Raw genomic sequence first — 27,126 nt, forward strand, 5'->3', positions numbered from 1 at the left:
TTGGCGGGTTGGCAGTAACAGCCGACGGGCTGGAGATATTCATCTCCAGCCCGGTGGCTGCCATTGTGCCACCTGTGGGATTATGACCCTGCCTACCGTCATGGCACGAAAACCATGGCGGTAGGCCATATCAGTGACAGGGAATTCCTTCCCTGTCACTGACAGAGTTCTCCCCCCTTCCTCTCCAGTTACCCCCCCACCTCTCCAAACTCCCCCACCACCCCCTACATTTACGCCCCCTTCACACACACACGCATGCACACACCCATTTCCACATGCTTACACGCATGCATACATCCATTCACACACACATCCGCACACACTTCAAAACATACACGCAGACACGCATTCACATTTCACTACATACACGCACTCACACGTCCGTACATGCACACACGCATTCAACACTCAACACACACACGCATTCACGCACACACATACATTCACACCCCCCCCACACACACATACACACACAACACCCTCCACCCCCCTCCCCTGTCAGAGACCCGACTTCCCTGGATCCAGGAGATCCTCTGGCAGGAGATGGGGTGCTGCTACCGCCAGCAGCTCCCGGCAGGCTGTATTATTTTTCATAATATGGCTGGCGGCAGTCTACTGGCGTGGCGCTGCAGCGCCACCTTACCGCCAACCACCGGCATGTCCACAGCCGGATTTCTGCCATTCTTGTGGTGGAAATCCGGCTCTGGTCATAATATGGCGGACAGCTGGCAACCGCGGCGACGGTCTTTTGGCCAGCATTGCCATGGCGGTAGGTGGTTTATACTGCCAAAGTTGAAAAGAGGGCCAATATTTTTGTCAGTTGATTTTCTGACCACAATATTCTGACACCATCCTCTCCAGAACACGCTGGTTCCATGGGATAAATACCCAAAGTGAGATTAAATATTTTCTAAAATCACCCGACTCTCAGATTTGAAAAGGCAGAGCAAGTAATTATTTTCCTGTCTCTGTCTTCAGCTTGTCCACACCGGGACCCAGTTCTTCATCAATGGCATCCTGGACATGACCAACAGCATCATGTTTACATCGGCTATGGCAGACACCTACTCCTTGCATCCTCAGCAACAGTCCACTCCATCCACATCACAAATGGAGGTAAAGCAAAGATGTGATTGGAGCAAATATGAAAACTAATTGACTTGAACGGTCCAAGGATCTGTAAGTGTGCATTTTTGCTTGTGGAATGGGGTGTGCTGCAGGCATAAGAGAGGGCAGGATATGTATGTACTGCCTGACAACATATGTTACCATAAAACCTGCATGAAACAGGGTGAAGAAAGCTGACCTCAAATGGTTGTGAATGTTTCAGTATCCCTAGGTATATTGCTGTGTGAGGTGGATGTTAAGTCTTAGTTTGAAATGACGAACTCTCAGGCCAGGACTCTTGGTAATGGCATCTTCTCTGGTAACACTGTTTGGAAGCATTCAGGGTCATCAATGGAGAACAGACAGTGTGCTACCAGCTTTGTCAAGCCCTCATTGTGAGGATGCAATGGAGAGGAATGCGGAACAGACTGTGCAATGTCAGCATTGTAGAGTCTTCATTGTCAGAATGGAGAGGAATCAGTGTGGTGTGTGTATTAGAGAACACCCTGTTTCAGCATCAAAAATTAATCCACTCAGTAGCAGTGGTGGGAAGCACGCAGTATGGTCTCAGTGTCAGCAATGGGGAACAGATGGTGCAGTGTCAGCATTGTAGAGTCCTCATTGTCTGCATTGGAGAGGAATCAGTGTGGTGTGTGTATTAGTGAACGTCCAGTGTCAGCAGCAGAAATCAGTCCACTCAATGTCAGCGGTGGGGAGTGCTCAGCATGGTGTCAGTGTCAGCAATGTGAAGCAGATGGTGCAGTGTCAGCATTGTAGAGTCCTCATTGTCTGCATTGGAGAGGAATCAGTGTGGTGTGTGTATTAGAGAATGCCCAGTATCAGCAGAAGAAATCAATCCACAGTGTGAGGGGTGGGGAGCACTCAATATGGTGTCAATGTCAGCAATGGGGAACAGACAGTGCAGTGTCAGCATTGTAGAGTCCTCATTATCAGAATGGAGAGGAATCTGCGTGATGTGTGTATTAGAGAACACCCAATGTCAGCAACAGAAATCAATCCACTCAGTAGCAGTGGTGCGGAGCGTGCAGTATGGTATCAGTGTCAGCAATGGGGAACAGATGGTGAAGTGTCAGCATTGTAGATTCCTCATTGTGAGAATGGAGAGGAATCAGCGTGGTGTGTGTATTAGAGAACATTGTGTCAGCAGCAAAAATCGATCCACTTAGTAGCAATGGTGGGGAGCGCGCAGTATGGTCTCAGTGTCAGCAATGGGGAACAGATGGTGCAGTGTTAGCATTGTAGAGTCCTCATTGTCAGAATGGAGAGGAATCCGCATGATGTGTGTATTAGAGAACACCCAGTGTCAGCAACAGAAATCAATCCACTCAGTAGCAGTGGTGCGGAGCGTGCAGGATGGTATCAGTGTCAGCAATGGGGAACAGATGGTGCAGTGTTAGCATTGTAGAGTCCTCATTGTCGGCATTGGAGAGGACTCAGCCTGGTGTGTGTATTAGAGAATGCCCAGTATCAGCAGCACAAATCATTCCACAGTGTGAGGGGTGGGGAGCACTCAATATGGTGTCAATGTCAGCAATGGGGAATAGACGGTGCACTGTCAGCATTCTAGAGTCCTCGTTGTCAGCAATGGAGAGGAATCAGCGTGGAGTGTGTATTAGAGAACACCCAGTGTCAGCAACAGAAATCAATCCACTCAGTAGCAGTGGTAGGGAGCGTACAGTATGGTCTCAGTGTCAGCAATGGGGAACAGATGGTGCAGTGCCAGCACTGTACAGTCCTCATTGTCTGCATTGGAGAGGAATCAGCGTGGTGTGTGTATTAAAGAACGGCCAGTGTCAGCAGCAGAAATCAATCCACTCAATGTCAGTGGTGGGGAGTGCTCAGCATGGTCTCAGTGTCAGCAATGTGAAGCAGATGGTGCAGTGTCAGTATTGTAAAGTCCTCATTGTCTGCATTGGAGAGGAATCAGTGTGGTGTGTGTATTAGAGAATGCCCAGTATCAGCAGCAGAAATCAGTACACAGTGTGAGGGGTGGGGAGCACTCAGCATGGTGTCAATGTCAGCAATAGGTAACAGACGGTGCAGTGTCAGCATTGTAGAGTCCTCATTGTCAGAATGGAGAGGAATCCGCGTGGTGTGTGTATTAGAGAACACCCAGTGTCAACTACAGAAATAAATCCACTCAGTAGCAGTGGTGCGGAGCGTGCAGTATGGGCTCAGTGTCAGCAGTGGGGAACAGATGGTGCAGTGTCAGTATTGTAGAGTCCTCATTGTGAGAATGGAGAGGAATCAGCGTGGTGTGTGTATTAGAGAACATTGTGTCAGCAGCAAAAATCAATCCACTCAGTAGCAGTGGTGGGGAGCGAGCACAGTATGGTCTCATTGTCAGCAATGGGGAACAGACGTGCACTGTCAGCATTCTAGAGTCCTCATTGCTCAGTATTAGCAATGAGGAATACTCGATGTCAGTGGGGGGGGGCAGCACTTCCGATAGCCTCAGCTGCAAAGAGCAATCCTTGACATGAAGAGGGGAATCCTGGGCATGTTGTTAGCAGCAGAGTCACCCACTAAGAATAGTGAAGTCACTTTTAGTCAACATAAGTGAGCAGTCTGGGCCACAGGCCGTGAACCCTCACGTTTGTTTCTTCATTGAAGTTTGTCATTTTGTCCTGTTTACCTATTTTAGGGAAGCTCGTTATAGATGAAGCTGAACTTCCGGTTGTTCTGCGCACGAGGCATATTTTGATCGAGGATGGAGGAGAGCTGCACGTTGGAAGCGAAGACTGTCCTTTCCAAGGCCACTTCACCGTCAGCCTGTATGGAAGGTATGGGCTGCAAAGGGCACTGACTTCTTGGCCGACTCTCAGTGGCAGGCTCTGTAGAATGTAAACCAGAGTTTTATTACAAGGCACCCGAGGAGGAGCTCTTCTATACGAATCGTATCTCAGAGAAAGCAGCGTATTTTTGACAAATCAGGCGTTACCTGGCATTATTACTATTATTATTATTATTTTTGTTGTTATTATTAGTTGGTGTTAACTGTATTATTATTAATGTAATGCTAATAATAATCGTTACGGCTATATATTTATTAAGCGCAGCTGCACTCCTAGGCGCGTCATGTCACTGAGAAGCAGTCTGCTAAAACCATCACTAAAAGAGACTTAGAAACAGTCCAGTTAAGACGATGGAAACGTTTAAGAGCTTTCCTACAGGCTGCACATTTCTGAGTGTTGAGAAGACGGGGAGGCTAGCCAGTCCATGACTTTGGGCCCACCTACCTGGCGAATGCTCCTCGTTGCCTGGCGAGTACGATCCCTGGGACTAGCAGTAGCAAGGTAAAGGCAAGGTGTGTGTTCGGAAATATATCACTGAGGTGGGAATTGTCCATCTCTGAGTACTTCTTTAACATCTAGGAGGCCACCTTAATCAGGTCACACTGTTAATCACTTCAGCTTTTCCCTAGCCGAGGACACACGATGTATTTGTTCAGGGCAGGAATCTACCACGCTGCAAAAATCATTCATTGTAGTTTAGTCAGAGTGGTATCCTGGAGATCCAGGCTTTTGCAGCTATCAGTCTGCGAGAGACCTGTTAAAAGGTGAATACTTCCAAGAGATGCACAAAAAGACACAATGGAAGTAGTTCCATTCACGCCACTGCACTCATTGCCACTCTACTCTACGCCACTCTACTCTGCGTCACTGCACTCTAAACCACTGTGTTCAATGCCACTCTGCTCTGCACCACTGCACTCTAGGCCAATGCATTTTATGAACTGTATTGTACGCCCCTGAATTCTATGCTACTGTACTCTATGCCACTATACTCTGCAACACTCTAAACCAATGCACTCTACACCCGTCTTCTCTACTCTATGCCACTCCACTGTTACCCCCTATACCAATGCACTCTACTCTACACCACTCTACTCTATGCCACTCTATTCTACACTACTGCATGTTATGCCATTGCACATTACCCTGCACCACTCTACTCTAATTCACTGCACTCTACCCCCATCTATACCACTCAATTCTACAATACTCTACCCTGCAACACTGCCGCCCACGCCACTGAACTCTATGTCACTCTGCTCTGCACTTCTGGAATCTTTGCCACTGCAGTCTATACCACTTCACTCTATGCCACTCTACTTTGCATCACTCCACTCTACGCAACTTCACTCTGCAGTACTCCACTCTATGCCACTGCACAGTATGCCACTGCACTCTATGGTATACTCTGCAACACTGCACTCTATGCCACTGAGCTCTACACTACTGTAGTGTTTGCCACAGCACTGTACGACATTGCACTCTACTGTACTCTACTATGTATCACTCAATTGTAGTCCACTTCACTCTGCAGTATTCCACTCTATTACACTGCACTATATGCCACTGCACTCTACGGCACAATACTCTACTCTGCACCACTCTACGACACTCTACTCTGCATCACTCTACACACACTGCATTCTATGCCACTCTACATCACTCCATCTACAAGACTGCATTCTACTATGCAACACTCTAATCTATACCACTGCATTTTTTATGATGCTTCATTGTACACTGCTGTATTTTGTGCCACTGCATTCTACACCACTGCACTCTACAACTGTCTACTCTACTCCACTGTATGCCACGCTGATATACAACATTCTATGCCACTCCACAATATGATATTCTACTCCACTCTTCCCCATTCCACTCTGTGATACTCCATGCCAATCTCCCTCCTCTACGTCACTAACTTTTACACATGCTGAACAGCAGTAACATGGTTAACATGGTTAACAACATGGCTAAAACACATTGGCAAAGCCAATAGCTCTTGCATAGGCAAGACCTAATGGCTTTGCCAATGCTTGTTTATACTGAAACCTCCAATACTTATACATCTCTTCATTCTGTTGTGCCCAGACCAAGAGATATCTGGGCTCCTCGGGTGGTACTTTCTACAGAGAACTGAAACCATATAGGCTGAGAAGACAAAAAATTACTGAAACTATTTGTATGGTGAATTGGATAGAAACTACACATCATTTGTTACACATGAGAATTCAAGTGCACCTAGTATTTGTAATGTAGCAGACTGCAATGTTTATAATTAGGCATTATATCATTGTGCTAAGAACTGTTGATGTAAAAGGGTGTGGAGCCTGAATATCGACTACAGAATACAGTGTGACACTAATTTCGTTGATAGAAGGGACAAGGGACAAAAGATCAAAAAGTTAATATGTATAGATGTATCATACCTAAGAATAATGAATTTATACTTCCCTATATGTACTTAACTTTCGTATTTTGTCCATTAATTAGGGTGCCATGCTATCCTTATACTAGATATTCCAGAGGAAAGGCGACTGCTTGCGACCATTATTGTAAATCCTGATTCAGCACCTGCTTGAATGTATACTGATGTGTTGACGTACATTCCACTTGCACTCTAGATTTGGTATACATTTAGTTATATAATTTGGCTTCTTAATAGTCATAAATAAAAACATATAATTAGAAAAAAATAATATTACTATCCCTCACTTGAACGGCTTAGAGAGTTCTACACAACAATACTAATCATCCCTAATCGTCGGCCAGGAGACCGTGGGATGGATTTCCTTTTCTCTATTTCATCCTGAGCATCCCTACTCTTCTCAAGTACTCATTGTTGGGCGGAAGAGGATTTGCATTGGCAGCATCGGCCCTTTAACATTCCGGAGACATCCCTGTCCCTTCTTCATGCAGGAAACTGTTCAACCCTTTGACTCATCTTCACCGTCTTCAGTCAGACATCTGACAAGCGCCTCGAGGCTTTCATGACATGTTGTGCATTTAAAATTTTCAAAACAAATAACTAAACTGGGAGTTGACGCGTTTTGGGAGCAAGCTTTGTTGGAGATGTGTAAGAAAAGACATAAATTTTGGTCTGAAAGTGCTGAATACAAAACAGTCAATCAAATTAATGAACGTAACCACAAACAGTTCCCCGTCTCTACCAGGCCCAAAGCGCTGCTTAGACCAGCCAAAAGAAATAAAACAAGAGTAAAATGGATTATGTGGGATGCCCGACAGGTGTGCACTGCAAACTGAATTACTTCGGGGCGTGGCTCTCAAAGAACGACTATTCTAGCTAGAGAATTAAATCATAGTGACATGAACGTCAGGTACATAATTGAATTCAAAATTGTACATGCTGCTTCAGGCCCTTTATTCCATCAGCGTAAATCCCAGGTGTGTAAAATGTCTAAGCCGGTGTTGAAGCAGGCTGATGACTCAGACGATGGCTTTCATAAGCAACATTGTCAAAGTTCACAGCGTGGTTACTCTGCTGGTCGCAACAAGTCTAGTCACTGCTATAAAGCAAAAGGAACTTTCTATCAGACCTGCAAATAAAGATTAAGAACTGATAACTAAGGTTGTAAACACTGACATACCTTAAAGTTTTTCCCAGGAGAAAATGGCTTCGTTTTTGCAGTAATTTTTGAGCTCGGGGACACTTTAAGAAAGTATTAGAACAACCATTGGCAATTTATAAGTCTGGCTTCAGGCACACTACTGACAGTTCACCCTGTACTCACACAGGCACACCATTCACGTCGGCAAGCACTCATCGGACACTGAGTTGGTCATACATGTCCCCCTGCACTCATACAGGCACAGCCCATTCAGCCCTTTCACAAGCACAACACTCAACCCGCACTCACTCTGTCACACAGCTCACACTGCATTTATAGGACATCTCTCACCGTGCACCCGCATTGGCCTAGGCCTCTCTCGTCACCCACACAGGCACGCCACTTATGGTACACTCAAACAGGCAGGCCTCTCATTCTGCCCTCACATGGGCCCACTGCTCACTTTTCTTCAATACGGGTACACCTTTCACCCTCCACTCACATGGTCATAACTCTAAACCCGCCCTAACACAGCTCATTCTGCACTCACACAACCACACAGCTCACTCTGTACTCACACAGGCACAAAGCTCACTCTACACTCACAGAGGCGCACAGCTCACTCTGTATTCACAAGAACATACTTGTCACACTGCACTAACACAGACACACCTGTCAACTTGCATTCACAAGGGAACACCTTTCACCCTAACCTCACCTGGATAGAGGACTCACCCCGCACTCACATAGGTACATCTCTAAGCTAGCTCCTCTCACTCAGCACCCACATAGGCACACCGGTGGCTTGAAGGGCTCACCAGGCAGCCTCCTCGTGAAAAATGAGGGTGATTTCTGGCAGCCCCGATTCACAATGGCATGAACAGTGCACCTACACATTGTTTTTCATTCCACAATGGCAGGTTCAGTTGCTGCTGCTTGTATTGATGGGTCTAGCCACAATATTTTGTAGGCATGCACGACACACTCATGGGTGCCCCTACAATATGAAGCAAGCTCTTTTTTTCTTTTTACGTATGGATCCAAGATGGATCGGTGACTAAAAAATAAAAACAAGTATGGAAAAACATTTTCAGTTTTTTCTGAGGCGTAGGTGGGAGAAGCAACACAGGTGGGGAAGGAAGCAATATGAAGGGGTGATGCAACACCGCAGTGGCAGAAGCAACACAAAAGGCAGGAGGGCGAAAGCAACAAAGAGGGCGACGGGAGGTAACATTGGCAAGAGGAAGGAACGTGGAGCATGCATGAGAAAGAGAAGCACATGGGCTAGAATGAGGAATGTAGAGCTGTTGGAGGAAGCACACAGATGAGAAAGCAACACGGAGGGAAGCACATAGGGGAGCATAACCCAGGCGGGGGTAAAAACCTGGGAAGGAGAGAGCAACACGGAGCACGGCACACGAGAGAAGAGCAGTACATGCATGAGACACTTCGAAAATGAATGCACTCTTGTGGAATGCTTAATGAAAAGGAAACAAGCATTGGCAAAGCCAGTAGAGCACACCTAAAAGCCATAGTGCTTTATTTTGGTTCTTGGGGAGCAAGAAGCAACACAGAGAGTGGGATTGGGGAGGCAGGCAACACAGGAGGGAGGACAGGTGAGTTGGGGAGCAACATGGACAACAGAGGGGAGGATGAGCAACAACACAGGCAACAACACTGGGAACAACAGAAGGAGTGTGGGTGGATGGGGACAGGCAACAACACAGGCAACAGTAGAAGGAGCGAGGCTGGTTGGAGGCAAGAAACAACACGGGCAATGATGGAAGGAGGGAGGATGGAGGCAAGCAACAACATGTTCAACAACGGAAGGTTGCAAGCAACAGAACAGGCAAGGAGGGAGGTTGGTGCTGGTATGCAACATGAACGAGGAAGTAAGCGACACAGAGGGAGGAAAAATCACATGGGAGCCATCTGAAAAAGATGCACTCTGGTAGAGTGCTTAAATACAAAGAAAAAAGTAGCGGCTAAAAAATGAGTAGTCGAAGGACACCAGCAATGCATCCGTGCCTCAGGTGAGGGACAAACATATGAAGACGAAGGAAGCTATGGCAGCTGACCAGTGAAAAGCAAATGAATGAGAGTGACATTAACCCTAACCAATGGCAATCAATGGCACAATTTAAGGCTGGTGCAATGGATCATGGGTTTGATACAGAAACCTGGTTTGCTCTAGTCAGAAGTGTTAGCTTCTGACATAGTCTCTGAAAGGGAAGAAAAAATCCCCCAGCGGGGCAAAGCAGCAGGCTGTGGCCGAGATGGGCTCCACGAGGCCAGAGAGCCATCAGATGAGGTCCTGGAGAAGCCACTGACTATTGGCGGGAAAGCTGAAAATGGGAAGAATTCTAAATTCACACCCAAGAAAGATCCTTCACTGTCTGGATACTTTTGCCGCCTTTTCCCAGCAAAGAATTCTACATTCGGACTTAGTCACTCTTTAGGAACTCAGATTCCTCCAGCAGGGCAATGCTGCAAACTGTAGCTAAACAGATCTCCTTGAGGTCAAATTCCACAAATTATCTCGGTAGCTGTTTCCTAAGCATTGGCAGCAATGTTACATGTAATATTGTATATCAATGTTTTCCTATGGAACAGCTAACCCTGCTACAGTGAAGATAGCCTTTTGGGGCCTTTTCACTGCAAGGACGCTTAACAATACATTTTTATATGTCTGCCTCTTAAGTCCTCTGCACTCTGCTTTAATAGCAGTAAGGTCTACTTACGGGTGACTTATTGATATTTAAGGATGCTACAGGCCTATTTAAAGGGTTATATTGATAGGATGAATTTGCAGTTTTAAAATTGCACACACAGGCTACAGTGGTAGGCCTGCAGTCATGCTGTGCATTGTCACTGTAGTGGGTGGCACAATGGGTAGTGCAGTCCACTAGTGGCATTTAACTTACAGGGTCTGTACTACTGTTCACTGGTTGCACAGTCTCCTATGTGGAATCCCTTATATGGGTGAGGTTATGCCTCTTATGTCTACATTTATATTCTCCCTTTTTTAAAAGTGTTAGACTTGTATTAACATTTGACTGGGGGCTAAACGTAATTTTGACTGGCATCTCCCTACCAGAATGTTAAAAACAGGATGGTCAAGTGCATTCAATATACAGTTTGTTTTATCATAATATGTGGCAACAGCAATGGACTCACCACCCTTCTGGTCAGCGTCTGCTCCTCTGGCTGCTGCTGCCTCTGCCTCTTACCTGGTACAAACTGAGAGTCTCCTGACTCTCAGTTCGAGGCCCTCCTCAACATGCAGGCTCCTCCCTGAGCCTCATCCCTGGTGGTCTAGTGGCCATCACAAGTAAGTATTTTCCTTTTCTTTTCTTCTCTCTGTCACTCTTTCACTCTTGCATTTTCGTTCTTTTTTTCTATCATTTGCCTTTTCTTTTCTTCTCTCTGTTGCTTTTTCACTCTTTCACTCTTGCATTTTCTGCCTTTTTCTTCTATCACCCCTCATTTTTCCCTAGTGCTTTTTCCTTTCCCCCCTCTTTCTCTGCCCCCGCGAAGCAACTTTCCAAGCCCTCCCGCCTCTGAGCTGACTGTTCCCCCTGCCCCCCTCCCCTTCTTAATGGCAGCCACAGCGCTGTGAGAGGGCAACTACACTGACCTCCTGGTCAGCGTCTGCTGCCCTCCCAGCTCCTCTGGCTGCTGCTGCCTCTTTCCTGGGATGAACGGAGAGTCTCCTGACTCTCAGTTCAAGGCCCTCCTCCACCTGCATGTTCATCCCTGTGCCTCACTCCTAGTGGTCTAGTACCATCGCAAGTAAGTATTTTCCTTTTCTTTTCTTCTCTCTGTCGCTCTTTCACTCTTGCATTTTCTGCCCTTTTCTTCTATCACCCCTTGTTTTTCCCTAGTGCTTTTCCTTTCTCCCCTCTTCCTCTGCCCCTCCTCCACCCCCGCAAAGCACATTTCCTACCCTCCCGCCTCCCAGCTGACTGCTCCCTTTGCCCCCCTCCCCTTCTTAATGGCGACTGCAGCGTGGACGCGCCGCTGGCGCACCAAAGGCAAGCCCGTCTGCGCCCATCCGCGCCTGTTCGTGCTTGGACCGCACCCAGCACCAGGAAGCCTGGATCTCTGTTAAACTACTCCCTGGACTGCCTCCGTTACAACTCTGAGACCCTCCTCAGCCTCATCACGGGACATCTCAACAACTGCTGCACCATCTCCTCCAAAGACACCCATGGACCTTTCACTGCAACTTCAGCGCCGACCTCAACAAACCGAACACCAAGATACCAACAACCTCCACAACTCCATCAACTGCCTGCTGCTAAAGATCCGCTCCCTCTACAAACATGCCACTCGAACCCTTATCGACACCACCTGACCGGACATCGTCTTCCTCACCGAGACCTGGACCAGCCCCTCTTCGGGTCCAGACATCGCCATGGCCATTCCCGATGGTTACAGCATCCTAAGGAATGACCAGCCATCCCGCCCAGGTGGAGGACTCACCATCATACACAAATCCTCACTACGTGTCAAGGCCGTCCAAGAAGATCACTGCACCACCATGGAGCACCTTCACTTCCTGGTCCACTCCAACCACAACTCCTCCATCCACAGCACCCTGGTGTACAGGCCACCCAGCCCGCCCAGCTTTCATATTCGACATTGTAGTCATCGCTACCCCCCAGGCACAGGTGTCAGTCGACTACCTCTTCCTCGGCGACCTGAACTTCCACCATGAGGACTGCACCGACCCAAATACCACCGCTCTACTTGACAACCTTGCCGCCCTTGGCCTCAGACAGCTGGTCTCCGCACCCACACACACTGGACCCCATATTCACCTCAAGCAACCGAATCACCATCAATACCATCTCCACGCCAGACTGGAGCGACCACTGCTGCATACAAATCACAATCAAATGGAAATGGAACGAAATCACCAAAGAGCAACTCACCTCACCGCTCGTCAAATCCCTCCTTCTGATGACGCCAACACAGCAGCGCGCAACCTCAACGCATGGATCACTAAATGCGCCAACACTCTAGCCCCTCTCCGGCTGACATCGGCCAAACATGTACCTAAGAAGGCCAGCTGGTTCACCACTGAACTCCAGGAATCAAAGCGTACCCGCAGACGTTTAGAGAAAAAAAAGAAGGAGGAACAGCAAATCCAGTGAAGACCTCACCTCATTCACAGCTGCAAACGCCGCCCACCGATGAAAAATCAAGAACACAAGGATGGACGCATTCCGGGAGCGCATCAACTCCTCTGCACACAACTGAAAGGAACTCTTCTCAGTCATCAACAAGTTCACAGATCCCCCCTCCAAAGCCATCAGCATTCCCCTGTCACAGGACCTCTGCAACAAACTTGCCTCCTTTTTCCACCACAAGATCCAGAACATCTATGACAGCTTTCTGTCACCTGGCACCGGGACCTGCGACCGACCCCCACCCCCCTGTAACCCACCCAGACGATCCACGAATGGTCCACGCTCATCACAGAGGAAACAGTCAGCATCATGAACAGCATGCACTTTGAAGCCCCCTCAGACCCCTGCCCGCACCACATATACATCAGAGCCAGCGCAGCCATCGCCCCCAAGCTTCAAACACAATCAACTGCTCCATCAGCACGGGCACCTTCCCTGAGGACTAGAAACAGGCCGAAATATGCCCTCTCTTGAAGAAACCTTCGGTGGACCCATCAGAACTAAAGAATTTCCGGCCCATCTCGCTGCTACCCTATCCCACCAAAGTACTAAGAAAGCAATCAATGCACAACTACGGAATTTCATCGAGGCCAACAACTCCCTGGACAGCTCCCAGTCCAGCTTCCGCAGCGATCACAGCATGGAGACAGCACTCGTGGCAGCCACCGACAACATATGATTACTCCTAGACCGCAGCCACACCGCAGCACTCATACTCCTCGAACTCTCAGCAGCTTTCGACATGGTCTCCCACAGCACTCTGCGCACCAGACTCCACGACATAGGAATCTGTGGAAGAGCCCTGGATTGGATCCACTTCAGGAGGATGCAGAGGGTCAGTCTCCCGCCCTACACCTCCAGACCCACAGGAGTCAACTGCGGAGTCCCCCAAAGATCCTCACTGAGTCCCACGCTGTTCAACGTATACATGGCCCCTCTTGCTGCCATCATCAGAAACCACTGTATGAACATCGCGTCATATGCCGATGACACACAACTCATCATTTCCCTCACTGAAGACCCAGACACAGTCAAAAGGAACTTTCACGCAGGAATGGAAGCCGTCGCCACCTGAATGAGAGAAAGCTGTCTCAAGCGCAACTCCGACAAGATGGAGCTCATCATCTTCGGAAACGCCACCTCAGCTTGGGACGACTCAAGGTGGCCCACATCCCTCAACGCCCCCCCTGCGCCGACTGAGCACACCTGCAACTTAGGAATCATCCTCGACTCCTCCCTATACATGACCTGCCAGGTAAACTCTGTCCACCACCAGACTCATTCTGGACCTCTCCCACCAAGAACATCTCCCAACACCTGAGGATCCTCCACTAGCCTGAGGATCCTCCACTAGCTACCAGTCGAGAAGCGAATCACCTTCAAGCTTCTTCCACACCTTCAAGGCTATACACAACACAGGGCCAACCTACCTAAACCTCCGCGTCTCCTTCCACACCCCCGCCAGGTCCCTCTGCTCCACCCAGATGGGCTTGCCCACCGTCCCTTGCCTCGTCCTGTTTTTTAGGTTGAGTATAGTATCACTCGTTCGTGGGCTTGCCCTTCAAAAATCCTTTAATGACATTGGTAAATGATTTACGTTTGTCCCTCCTTGGGAATGTTTTGTTACTGCCTTGACTATAGCCCCTGTTACATGGCTAATTGCACTTTTGCCGATAAGTTTGACTGCCAGTGAACTTCTTGTTCCTTTTGGTTCTCTCCTTATCGATGATGCTCATGACAGCTGTGGAACTGTGAATCGGCTTGCTTATGTGAAACTGTTTTACTTTTGATTTTCAAGATAAGTGGCAAGAAAAGTCCTATTAGGAGTTTACAACACTATTAGCTCTAATTTGAGCAAATGTGAGACCCACTGCATTTCAAATGCCTATTTCTTTATGTGCTGCAGTTAGGAAGGTGCATTCTCTCCGGGTACTTCCTGTTCACTATTGTGGCATCATGCTATCTCGCGGCCCTGCTTTGGTCAGACCATCGAGAATAGGAGCGCACTGCTCCTGCTGGTGTGCACCACATGTACGCATTGCTCCAGCCGCGACATACGTACGTACGTAGTTCCTGCCACAACATCCCACCTTTCTGATATATGCCTGCAAAGGACCGGGAGTCAGGCTATTGAACAGAAGCTACAATAGTTGCATTAGCCAACTTCAATGTGGAGGCCATCTTAGCAGAGGGGAAATCCCTGTCAGCCAATTGTATAGCCCCATGTCTAGAGTTCCCATTGTATTCCGCCACATCATAACATTTGAATGAGGTGGTCATTTTAGTTGAGGCGAGCAATACAAGTTCAACCAGTCATCGTTTTAGGCAGACTCACATAAACTCTGACCAATCAAATGTGCTCAAAGAAATTAACACGTGGGTGGGTCCAAAGCCTCTTGTTAGTGGTTCTTATAGATCTTTTCCTGTTGAAATCTGCGCCGTAAAGCCAGATCTGACATTGTTCTAGACAAAACTATGACAGGCAGACATGCAGGCATATTGATGGATGGATGGATGAATGGATGACTGGATGGATCATTTTGCATGGAAATCACTGTAAGTGGAAGTCTCACTTTACATTAAATGTAAAGAGGCCACAAATAAAACTCAGGAATCAGAAACATCGGCTGACTGGTGAGAATGCTGCCTCTGATATACCCGATAGTAGCAAGCAAGTCACAACACACCTGCAAAATTACAGCGCAGGACAGAGGAGTCATAAATATAAATTAACAAAATAAAAAAGACACAAAGAAAACAGACGAAATAAAAGCCACTTTCATTCCTGGTTAAGATTTGGGGCTTCTTGTAATATAGAAATAGAATGAGACAAAACATATATGTACTGAAAGAACTTCGCACAGATGGCAAAAAAACCTTCTAAACCCCAAATTTAACAGATAAAAAACAGCCTAGCGCGTGTATCAATTCAGGTGGGATGGGGTGGTCAGGCAGGGTGCATATTGAAAAGCCACTCATTTTGATCAGGCATGGAAAGTTGCCATTACCGCCTGTCACCTTCTTAGTCACTAAAACTAATATTTTACATGGCTACCGTGCAATACGCCTCTGTATGTGACTACTGGATTTGACAATTAAGAAAGTAATCAGGAGTTGTAGGTTCGAAGAGTGTAACATCAAACAATGATTGGTACAATACCCTTGATTTTTAATGTCATGGTCACTATACTTCTTTGTAACAGCAAAAATAACAAAAATCACTTTCAAATGAGAATAAATTCCTTCAGAACATTCAAAAAGGATATTCATTTTAGTTAGGTCTACTAGCCATTCAACATGAAAAATACTGAAGTAAACTTGAATATATTTGTTTAATTCTTGAAGGCCGCCAACTGCTCAAGCAGGTAAATTATTAAAGTTTCTCAATCTCGTTTTGGATTGTAATACTGAATATTGGCCACCAGAATATCGTGGCACAAGAAACTGAGGACAGTCTATTGAGGGACAAAAGTATTGAAGGTAAGTGCAGATAGGAAACTTTAGATTTACTATTTCCCATCTCTGCATCTACGTACCATAAAGATATATATCACCAAGGTATATATAAGTGGAGTAAGGTATACAAAATCTAGACTGACTTGTTATTTTATTTTTAATATTTTCTCTTTGATATTGTGTGACATGGATATTCTGGTGTCGATATTCAGGGTGTATAACCTTCATTTTGTGATGAAACCTACATCAAACACAAGCAAATTGCCTTGATGTTACAGGAATGGATATATCGAGCAACGTCTTGTCTACCCTAAGTATTATTGGAATGGTAAAGTTTTAGGTTTTTGTTTGTTCTCTAGATTCGTCTACTACTCTGCCACTGGTAGGTGGCTAACACTTTCAGGCCCATATTTGTACTTTATTTGTGTCGCACTTGCGTCATTCTTTGACTCAAAAATGGCGCAAACTTACAAAACACAATTATATTTTGTAAGTTTGCGCCGCTTTTGCATCAAAAAATGACACAGATGTGGCGCAAAAACAGTATAAATATGGGCCTCAGTGTCTAAACTGAAGACCAGCTGGCTCCATAACGAGGATACACATTGAAAACTATTCTAATAACTAACAGTTGTTGATAATATGTGTATTGGTAAAATATGCTACAAATGGCCTCATTTTGAGTGGCCTATCGATTCCAATTGAGACAGTAACGAAGAGATGTAAATGTGTTTTCTTTCACTCAGAGATTCTCTGTGTTGAGCTCTGGGGAAACACATGCAGGAATGTTATCGTTATGTTAATAGTTTATAAAATCTTTAATACTGAAGGGTCGCCTGGTGCTGAAAGACTAAGAACTGCTTTACCTGAAGTGAAGTCAAGAGAATAACACCAAAAGAAATAGCAACCTATCAGAACCGGTAAAAAAGCAAGTCACAAAGAGAAAAAAACAGTCCGTAACTAGACATACACCAAATAACATCCATCATCCATAGACTGACCATAACGTATTAAATGAAAAGAAAGGGAAACACAACAAAGCAACCATTGGCAGTTAAAAGCTATAGAGCCAGGTTAGAGTTTTTCTGCATTGCAGGTGTGGCAGAAGTGCCCAGATTGGAATCGGAAGGGTGTTCCACTTTTTTGCAGCCTTGACAGGGAAGGCAAAAAGACAGATATAAATATTGAAGAGAGAAGGTCCTACTTTGGGAGCAGGCTATAGAGGGACCAATAGGAGGGTGGCATCTTAAGAGCAAATGGAGCCAACTTGGAACATAGATAATTAATTTCGTTAATTCTCACTATTAAGAGAGTAATCACAAACGTTGAGCAGTGGCTGTGAGAGAGCAGTCCTGGCCATATTCCGAAACCTAAGCAGAATCGATGGGAGAGCTAGATCTGGCAGAAGTTGTAATGTAAGTTGCTCCAGAATCAGGTTCTCAAAATGACCTAACCAGGGTGCTGATTCTGGTTCAGGCAGAGCCTGAGTATGGCCAGGATCGCTCAACTCAGGAGTAAAGGGGTCAGTAAATGAGTCCATTGGTTTTAACCAGCACTTCAGATGAGGTTCTGTCTAATGGTTCGTGGGTTGCAGCTAGTCACATATCTGCTTTTTTTCTCTCCAAAGTAATGAGAGCATTTTGCCTCAGAGAGCACAGTGCTGTACCAATAAGTGGAAGATTTGGATTGTTTTGGGTTAACTTTTTAAGAGCAAAAAAAACATCCAGGGCAGACTCAATCCAGTGGGAATAATGCAAATAACTGTCACTAATGGAATCAGGGCTAAGGAAGTTTGCTCCAAAGGTGTTTAAATTGAGGTGTCATATACCTAACTTGGCCCGAGGACTTTGAGATTTTATATTCAAAGTGAACTTGACAAGATAGTGGTGCAACCAAACCTGTGGTAGGGTTTTCTTGCTGTCTACAAAGTTCCTAGTAACAAAGACCAAATCCGAAGCTGACTTTTTCGGTGAGTGGAGCCAAGACCTTCCGAATAAAAAAAGAAACATTTTTTGCTACATATTATTTCCCAAACTCGTATGATCCCTGCATTTTCCGAGACCCCAAATAATTGTAATCCCAAAGGGTGGTGATGTAAATTGGGTGGATTTTAACGGGCCATTCATAATGAGGGCCAAAATGCTTGAGCTCTTTGCTTAGCAGTGATAACTACCTTCAATTAATGGAAGAATGCATGTTTGTAAATATGTTTCGTTACTACTGAAATTACAATATTCCTGTCAGAGAGGCACAGCTTGACAATGAAACCCATCACTGATACAGTTTTCCAAAATGTAAGTATATACAAGGATTACAGAAATTCATGATGTTTCCTGCTTACATTTTCACCAAACGTACAGACTATGTATAATAGAGAATATTGTATCACTTTGTAAACAGGGAGCTACCAAAAAAGCAAAAAATCAGGTTTTAAGTCTTCTTCCTATGATACTGCTCAACTATAGGAATTTCAGGGCATCAACAAAATTGAAATGGCTGCCTGTTTTCTGCCTTCGTTTGGAGGTTTTGCCTCTGCTACTTACGCTGCTGCTGGTGGTTTGCATTAGAATTCTTCCAAATACCCCTGAGCTAGTTAATGATCCATATCACTGATCTCAACTAGCCCAGACCTGGAGATTTGTATCTTTCTTCTTCTTGATGCTTCCCAGTCCAGTCATTCATATTTTTCTTTATCTCACTTTTTTCAGGTCTGATGATACCAGTGCTGTCCATGGCTACTTTGGAAAAAAGTACATTGGTGTTGGAAAAGGAGGAACACTGGAGATTCATGGGCAGAAAAAATTGTCGTGGACCTTTCTGAATAAAACCCTTCACCCTGGTGGCTTGAGCGAAGGTGGCTACTATTTTGAAAAGAGCTGGGGTCACCGTGGGGTCATTGTCCACATTATAGATCCAGGCACTGGTGATGTTGTACATTCAGACCGGTGAGTCAACATGGTTTATTCTTACCGTGTCACTCTTCCAGTTCATCGTGTGCTGACAGCGTCTTTGACCAGATCACAAATGCCGATCCACCCCATCTCACCTCCCAAGTCTTTGGCTGCTTAGATGACCTGGCCACTAGCTAGTTGATGCCTTCAGTGTATGTTGTTCTTCACAAAGTGCTAACTCTGGGCATTTGAAAGTAACAGTGATTTTGAGGTGCATGGAGCAACATACATGTAACCATTAACATGTTTGACACATTCACTTCCGGTTGGATTTGTGAGAAATTATTCTATCCATTTTAATGCTGTGCATCATATTATGTAAATATATTTCCAATCCAGAACTGATTGGAGTTGCATGCCTTATGGCATGTGGTTGACACATCCAGACCGATTACGAAAATTTTTTTGTCATTACCTAAAGCTGTTCAACAGTATTTCCTGTTATCTTAGTGTAACATTTTCTTAATGGATATAAAGCCTAATTGGAGATTGTGGGTTTGTGGAGATGTGTGTTTACTTAAAGTTGCAGTTGCATTTGTCTGGTGATAATAAATAGTAGATGCATTATGATTCTGTATTTGGGAGAGCCTTTTGTCTGCTCTGGGTTTCAGCAGATTAAAAGTGAATAAACGTTGAAACTGATAGATACTTAATTGGCCAGTGAGTTCAATAGCGGCTCGCTCGGGTCACGTGTGGCGAGTCCAGTGCACGGGTGTGGGATGCGCAGTTTGGGTAGGGAAAAAATATATTAAATATATATATATATATATATATATATATATATATATATATATATATAAACTCTTTCCCTTACCACTGCGTGCCACTCCACTCCTCCGTCTCCTCTCTGCAGGCTGCAGTCGGCCAATCCTGACGCTGCTCAAAGCAGCAAAGCAGCATCAGGATTTGCTGGGAGCGCCTAGGAGCTTTTGCAGGTTCTCAACATCCCAACAAATGTGTTGCTGGGCTGGAGAGAGCCTACTACACGTGTGTGTTGGCCGGCACAAGACGGCCGGCCAAACATACATGCGCAGTGAGGGGGAGTGCTTGCCATCACTGCTTGTGACCCCTGTGGCCCCGCCCTTTTAACAAATGAAACAATAATATTATAATTTTGTTTATTAAAGGTTTCGCACCTTCTGCTGCTGGCGGGGGGGGGGAAGGGGATCGACGCTCCTCCGCCCTAATGGAGGAGCCGCCCCTGAGTGAGTTGTTGATGGCAGCCATTCTGAGATTTTTCCAGCAAAGCTATGTGTTGTTTGAGGAATCTGTTTCCATCAGAGAGATTATTGGGACTTCTGAAGGTTACGTGGTCCTAATGCTCATGGTCATCATTTCCTCGTGTGGCATCGGAGTGAACTTGTTAAGCGTTTGTGGGAGAATGGAAGCTTTGCTGTATAGGAGGCGTTATAGCTATGATTGTAGGTTGTTTCTTATTGTATATCTTTCCGGCCTATAAGAATCCAGAGGGCCTGCTTGCCGTATCCGGTGATGACTGATACTTCTCTCTGGCTAGATTAGTTAAGGCGTCGGAGCGAGCTGCGTCATGGAGCATGCAGTGGTCTGTAGTCTTGTGCCTCTCGGGAGGAGGGTTTTGTGCTCGAGCCTCCGTGCTCACTCAACCCTGCCGGATCCATCCTTTGGGGTCTTGTTCAGTCAGTGAAGGTGCAGCCCTCCTATCCGCCTGCTGGAGTGGAATGGACGGACACCGTCACAGTAGCATTAATCTTATTAATATTCATCTTTTATTCACTGGCTGACGAAGCAGCGAAATTCCACACACAGTTCATCGCCCAACATTTCCCCCGGGACCCCCGGTGTGTGTGCATCTGGCAGCTTCAATAGTTTCATTATTAATTACTTAACTCAGGTATCTGGAGAACAAGCTAAGGGACTGGAAATTCCAAGTGATTAATGAATTCAGTTCAGGTTCAGTCACGTAATTGCCTTTCGTTCTGGCATTTCCTAACACGGGTATTGAATCTAATCGGTCGTGCTTTGTCGATAAAGGTCCTAATGGCTGTCTTGTGTCCATCTGTTATGGCTTGATGGGCGTTATTGTGGAAGTTACAGTCAACTGCAGGCAGGGTTTAGAGAGCCTAAAGCAAAGAAGCGGATATCCGCTCTGTGACCGAGACTTTAAACGTGACGCTCCCTTTTGTGAACGTCAGAGTGAGATTGGGTGTCATGGGTGCGGGCTGTGCTTTCCTACTGCATTCACAGCATGACTAGGCCCAATACATTGATATCATTCATGATTGGCTAAGCGGGTTAGTAAGACTCCGCATGATTGTGACCAAATGCAGAATTCAAGCCGTGTGCAAATCGTGTATGGAACTCTTGTGCAGCTGTGTGGATAGTAGCAGATCAAGACTTAAAGTAATCCTCGAGCCCTAGAGCTTGCCGTGGCACCGTGTCTGCGAGCTGGCCACGCTTGAAGAAGTGCCGCAGAGTCAGTAGCTAACTAGGGGTGACAGCTGACAGCCTTGCAGAATGCTGCCACTGATGTTGACAGCTTGTCACACCTTCAGGGCGGTTGTTGCTGAGTGCTGGTCATGTTTGAAGGACAGCTGCCACTGAGATGGCCTTTCTTTAATTAATGTTGTCAATCAACCGCCCATTCTCAGAAGGCACGAGTAGCATAGTCAAATAGCTGCTCATGTTTGTTGGACAGTGCTGCTAAGAGCGACAGATCACCATGCATATGGAATCAGTGAACTGAGGTGGGAACTACTCATGCTTGAGGGACAGGTTTCACAGAGCCCAAGAGCTGGCCTTGCTAGTATGGCAGATGAACTGGGACAGGGAGCTGGCCTCACTTGTAGAAAGGGTCCCACTTAGCCAATGGCTGACCAAGTGGTGATCTTATCTGTAAGACAGTATTCGCTGAGAGCAGACGATGCTTATAGATTTGGTGTCAGTAAACCAAAGAGTTGTCTATGGTTGTAGATTATAACATGGTAATCGCTACTGGGTGGTTATAGTTAGGACCTCATTTCCATTGAAAATTGATTTTTGGGGAAAGCTTATAACTATTGCACCGTTTGACTAATCTTAACTAAACTTTCCCAAAAAAAATCTTATCCCCCTCAACTCCTTCCTGGAAACATTCTGTCAAGTGGTGGCCGGGCTGAGAAATGGTGAGGGGGGAGAGGGGTCGAAGAAGGAAGCAAAAGACATAAAAACCATCACAAAGGGAGAAAGCAGAAACCAGCAAGAGTGAGATAAAAGGACATGGAATGCTTGGTAGTGGATTAAAGAGGTGCCAAATACACAATCTTCGTATTCAGCCCACAGACATTTGATAGCACCAACTGCAAGCTTCTGAGCAGAACATTGTTCACTGGCACTTATTGTTTGGCAAATGAAGCACTGACTGCAGGTAAGGTGTTTCTCTGTCAGAAACACATCCATGATTGCTCGACAGGTCTCACTAAGTTGTTAGGTGGCTATAATTGTAGGACAGGGAGTTACAAAGCTAGAGAACTGTCTCTGCTTATAGATTAGATTCAGCTGAGGCCAAGAGCTGGTCTTACTTGTAAGGTAGGCGGACCTGAGCTTGCCATCCATCCAAGCTCATAGTGCAATTGTCAATGGGCCTAAGAGTTTGCTGCTTTTAGGAAACACATTGTTCAGCTCTGGAACTGGACAGACTTAAAAAAAATATTGGTAAGCCTGAGCCCATACCAGGCTTTGTAGGGCAATGGCCACTCAGACAGAGATCTGAGTATGCTTGGCTGACAAGTGTCACTGACTCCAATATGTGGCTATGCTTGAGGAACTGAAGAATCAAAGCCTTAGAGTAGCCATATTTGTAGGTCAGGCATTACTTGCTGCAGAGTGTGAAGTCTAGCCTTGTACCTTCACCAACAGCTGAACTTGTTCATATTTCCTGCCTTCAAAACCCAAACTATCTTTCTGCTGGAAATGCCACCACCTACATGTGATCCCTGGTACGTGAGCCTACCTCGTTGATTTATCCTAGTGATCCATGCTACAGCATTACTTGCATTCTTGCAGCCTTCTTCTGTGGTGCTTCCTGATCTAGTTATTTAATATAGCGGTTAAGTGATTGCTTGATTATTTGGAGCTGTCAGGTGACTACAACTTAGGAGGAGAGGGGGCTACATGATAACTCATAATGGTATAGTGCTCCAGATGAGGTCTCACTAGTTAGGGGCTCAGAGTTCCAAGTGAGGCTTGGATAAAGTTTGCACGCAATACTCTAGGTGAGACCCACGTAAGGGGTAACATAAATCCTCCAGGTGAGTTTAATTGATGAGTGGGCACAGTTTTTTAAATGCGGTCGAGTAGTTACAATACTCTATGTAAAGATTTACTTTGTGTAACATAGGATACACTAGACAAAGGCAACACATAGTTGGTCCTCAGAACTGGAAATTCACTATTTCTAAAACAAACCCCTTGGAACTGATTAACTTTCTTGTTCTTCTTTGTGAACATGTTATATTAGCTGTGGGTCTGAAAGTAAAACGGTTCCAAGAAGAGTTTTCTTAAAGGTTGTCATCAGCATGCTAGAGTGTTACCTCCTGTGTTAATGAAGCTGCTTACCTCTGGTTTGAGGGTCCTAGTCACACCACCTCTCTAATGGCTGTTTCACTGTTTTTCCTTTAGATTTGATACCTTCAAATTCAAAGATGAGAGTCTACGGCTGAGCTCATATCTGAATCAAGTCCCAGATGGAATGATCCTATCCATCGCTATCAACGATGAAGGCTCGAAATACTTAGATGACACAGCAAGGAAAGTCATCACCAAACTAGGTAGCAAACGCTTCCAGCACCTTGGGTTCCGGTACGTGCCCCCTATCTCCAAAAGATGAAAAAAAGAACACAGATATCAGTGTGATCACAGAAGTCAGTTAACCAACTCAATTATGTATTTTTCTGTCCCATAAAGCGTCACAGGAACTTTTTCTGTTCCTTCAATTGTTGTTCATAACACACTTGTAACAGTGAATATAAAGGTGGTGAATGAATAAGGTGGCTGGGAGTGTGGACTGAAAGAACTGAGAAATATGAAATAAGGTACCCCCTGATGTACATTATAAGGATTTTGCAAGTCACTGAGTAGTTCCATGGCCATATAGATGAACGAGGCCAAAGGTAATTGCTTGTTGCTGAGTTCCTTTATAAACTTAAGGAACCCATGGTCTCAACATCACCTTTCCCATAGACCCCTTAAATCCTTTGAGCATAGCTCATTCAAATGAAAGAGAGAGCATGTTTGCAAACATGAAGAATAAAAACAGAATCACTACTGAAAACTTAAGCACATCAAAAACGTTGTTAGCTAGTCTTTGAAAAGGGTTATTAAAAGAAGTTAGACAGAGGTCAGTTTAAAAATATATATATAGCAGCAGAAACATATAGAAACATTCGGACTTTTCACTAATTTTCCAAGGAGAGCAAAAAATAAACATGTTGCCATACATATCTTCTTTCTGCTTGGCACTGCAGAGTTAAAAAAAAAAAAGGGAGTATAAGAAAGAAAAGCGACATTTTATTGTTACTTTAAACAGAGCTCCTAGACCTGATCTGCCTTCCACCTCGGCCACTGGCAGCAGGCTCTGCAATGTCAGAACTCAACTGTAAAAAGTTAATATATTTGAGTTCTGTCATCTTTTCTTTATAATCAGTGACTGAGAGCATCACTAGTCATGAATTATAAAGAAACTGGACACTGGCTTTTATACAGGGGTTACAGAATTCCATGTATATCACATATCGTGCCTCAGGATAGTATAAACGTGAGGTCTCTCCCTATTGAATCCAAACAATGATCAAAATTTTTGTCCTGCCAAATTGATCTGACAGAATCCGGAATATTTTCAAGCACTCAGATTCCAGTGAGTTTATTGATATGTAGAATACATGGTCCCTAGAAACAGAACCACTATAAGAACTTCCTTTGTGCCAGGGCTTCTGTGCACTTTGTTGCTGGTGCAAATTCCCATGTGCGTGTTCAAATGGTTTCTACTATATACTGTTGTGACATATGTTTTTTCTATATCCTTTCCACTAACGAATTAAAAATACCAGTAGAACCAATAACCAACAATGAGCAGTTCTAAGAGGCAAGTGTAATCAATTGGGAATTTCAATTAGAGTTTTGGAAATTTTATTGCCATAGATCATAAAAATGATGTAATGTAATACTTACTACATGTATCAAAGTGAAACCTGTATACAATTGCCATGAACCTTCTAGCTGGAATAATAAAAACATTGCTTTTCACTTAAACAAATCACAGTAAACTCGTCAGTACGCAATAACAAGCATTGTATTACCTGGAACTAGCAGGATGAAATGGCGCATTTGGATTCAGACCATCATTCTCCTGAATCACAGATTTCTTTTTACTGAAATACTTCGAATCACTACTATTAAATTAAAACACGCATAGCAGTGAACGGACAAGGGTAGTGTGCCCCAGCAGACAGGAGGCTAAAAGTAGAATATATGAAATATGACTAAACCCCTGTCCATCAAATGTAAATGAATCCAAGTAAGGTTAAGAGTGTATGTGCCTGTTAAAGTTGGTGATTTGTCGTTTGTGACTAAACAGCAGCTGTTATCACCACCACTCGCTTTCTGTTTGTCTCAAAAATAGAATCCGCACGTATTGAGTGCTCTGTTAGTTGGTCTACTTATACAAAATGTATAGAAAAAAGGAACCATTAGAAACCAAGTCGAATGGGGTCAATATGTTGAAATGCAGTTTTGATTGTACAATAATCTTTACACTATTATGACTACATGACGTGAAATAATTATATTTAAGGGACATCTTCAGTGACTAACTTGCTTTTATTCGCTTTTATTTGCTGTACTGAAGACCGGAGTTTGCTTTTTGTTGAGTTTGTTATGCATTTGCCAGGGCTGCAATCAACCATGCAATGAAGAATTACACATATGTAGCGACCGTGATTTTTTTAATCGATACGGTCCTCTCCTTTAGCCTTTTCTCCCATCACCTACATTTCATTCTTACCCTTGTAACCATGGAGTCTGCTTTTGCAATTATTCCTGCTCGTAGTATTAACCAGGTATTACCCACAGCAAGGTCTTGGTGCATTTATTTTCAGTTTCTCAGACTCTACCCCCGCTTATTTATAAACAAATAGATAGCATTCGTAGTTCTCTTCTCTTATTATTTGTAAGTGCATTGCCTGAACCTCTGAGGCCTGAAAGCATCAGCATGGCATCTTTTAGTAATAAAAAAAAGGTCGGTCTTGTTGTGGGACAAACCTGTGGGGTTTACCTATCAACAAATCGCTCCAAAATTCAGGGGATATGGGATTCACGTGAATACTTTCGGCAAACTTAACTCCAGGGCCTATGTTTTGGAAGTTAAATTAGCACTGAATACACCCTCTGATAAAAATATAAATGCTCAACAAGTTAGGCTTTTTAACTGTGAAAAAAACACGAAGGTGATGACAGCTGCTGTCAGTGAGCCACATTCCTATCTTACTGTATTAATCTTTTAAATATCCTACATAAGACTGGAACATTTCAATAAATGCATCATCCCCAAATTTAGTAAAGCAGAGTGCATTGACAAGAACTCCCATTCTGTCAGATTTTCAAATCACTGATTATTTTTTGGCAAAGGTATAGACAACTGACATATTTAACGCTGAACCATGCCTTTGACCTTATGCAAAGTATGCAGCCATGAAGAACTACATTATATCCATACATCTATAAATAGACATATAAATACATTGAAATTCTTTGTTGGCAGAAAGTCATAATAAAGTATTGAACGAAGTCCAAATCCTCATCAAAATTGCACCCGCCGGCCACTTCTCCCCTGTTTGTGCCAATTTGTGCTGGCACTCATTCAATGACACACCAATCACAATGTTCTATTCCTGGAGATTGCTCTGCTCTGCTGCCCTGAGTACCTTGGAGAGTGCACCCACATCCTGCTGTAATATTCATGTACATCCAGAAGATATAGTTCTTTTTATTTGGAGATCAGCCATTACTCTTCTATGCTACA

The 27,126-nt window shown here is 44.8% G+C and overlaps 1 protein-coding gene across 1 annotated transcript in view; it reads left to right on the forward strand.

The window, feature by feature from the left end:
* The window catches only part of CEMIP (cell migration inducing hyaluronidase 1), an 899,136-nt gene that overhangs the window by 594,367 nt on the left and 277,643 nt on the right, over positions 1-27,126 (forward strand). The window contains exons 3-6 of the mRNA XM_069223002.1: positions 979-1,116; positions 3,773-3,911; positions 18,852-19,088; positions 23,730-23,909. Of these exons, the coding sequence (XP_069079103.1) occupies positions 979-1,116; positions 3,773-3,911; positions 18,852-19,088; positions 23,730-23,909 (694 nt within the window). The remainder of the gene's footprint in view (positions 1-978; positions 1,117-3,772; positions 3,912-18,851; positions 19,089-23,729; positions 23,910-27,126) is intronic.

Source organism: Pleurodeles waltl, chromosome 3_1 (genome assembly GCF_031143425.1).
Source record: "Pleurodeles waltl isolate 20211129_DDA chromosome 3_1, aPleWal1.hap1.20221129, whole genome shotgun sequence".
Lineage (NCBI taxonomy): Eukaryota > Metazoa > Chordata > Amphibia > Caudata > Salamandridae > Pleurodeles > Pleurodeles waltl.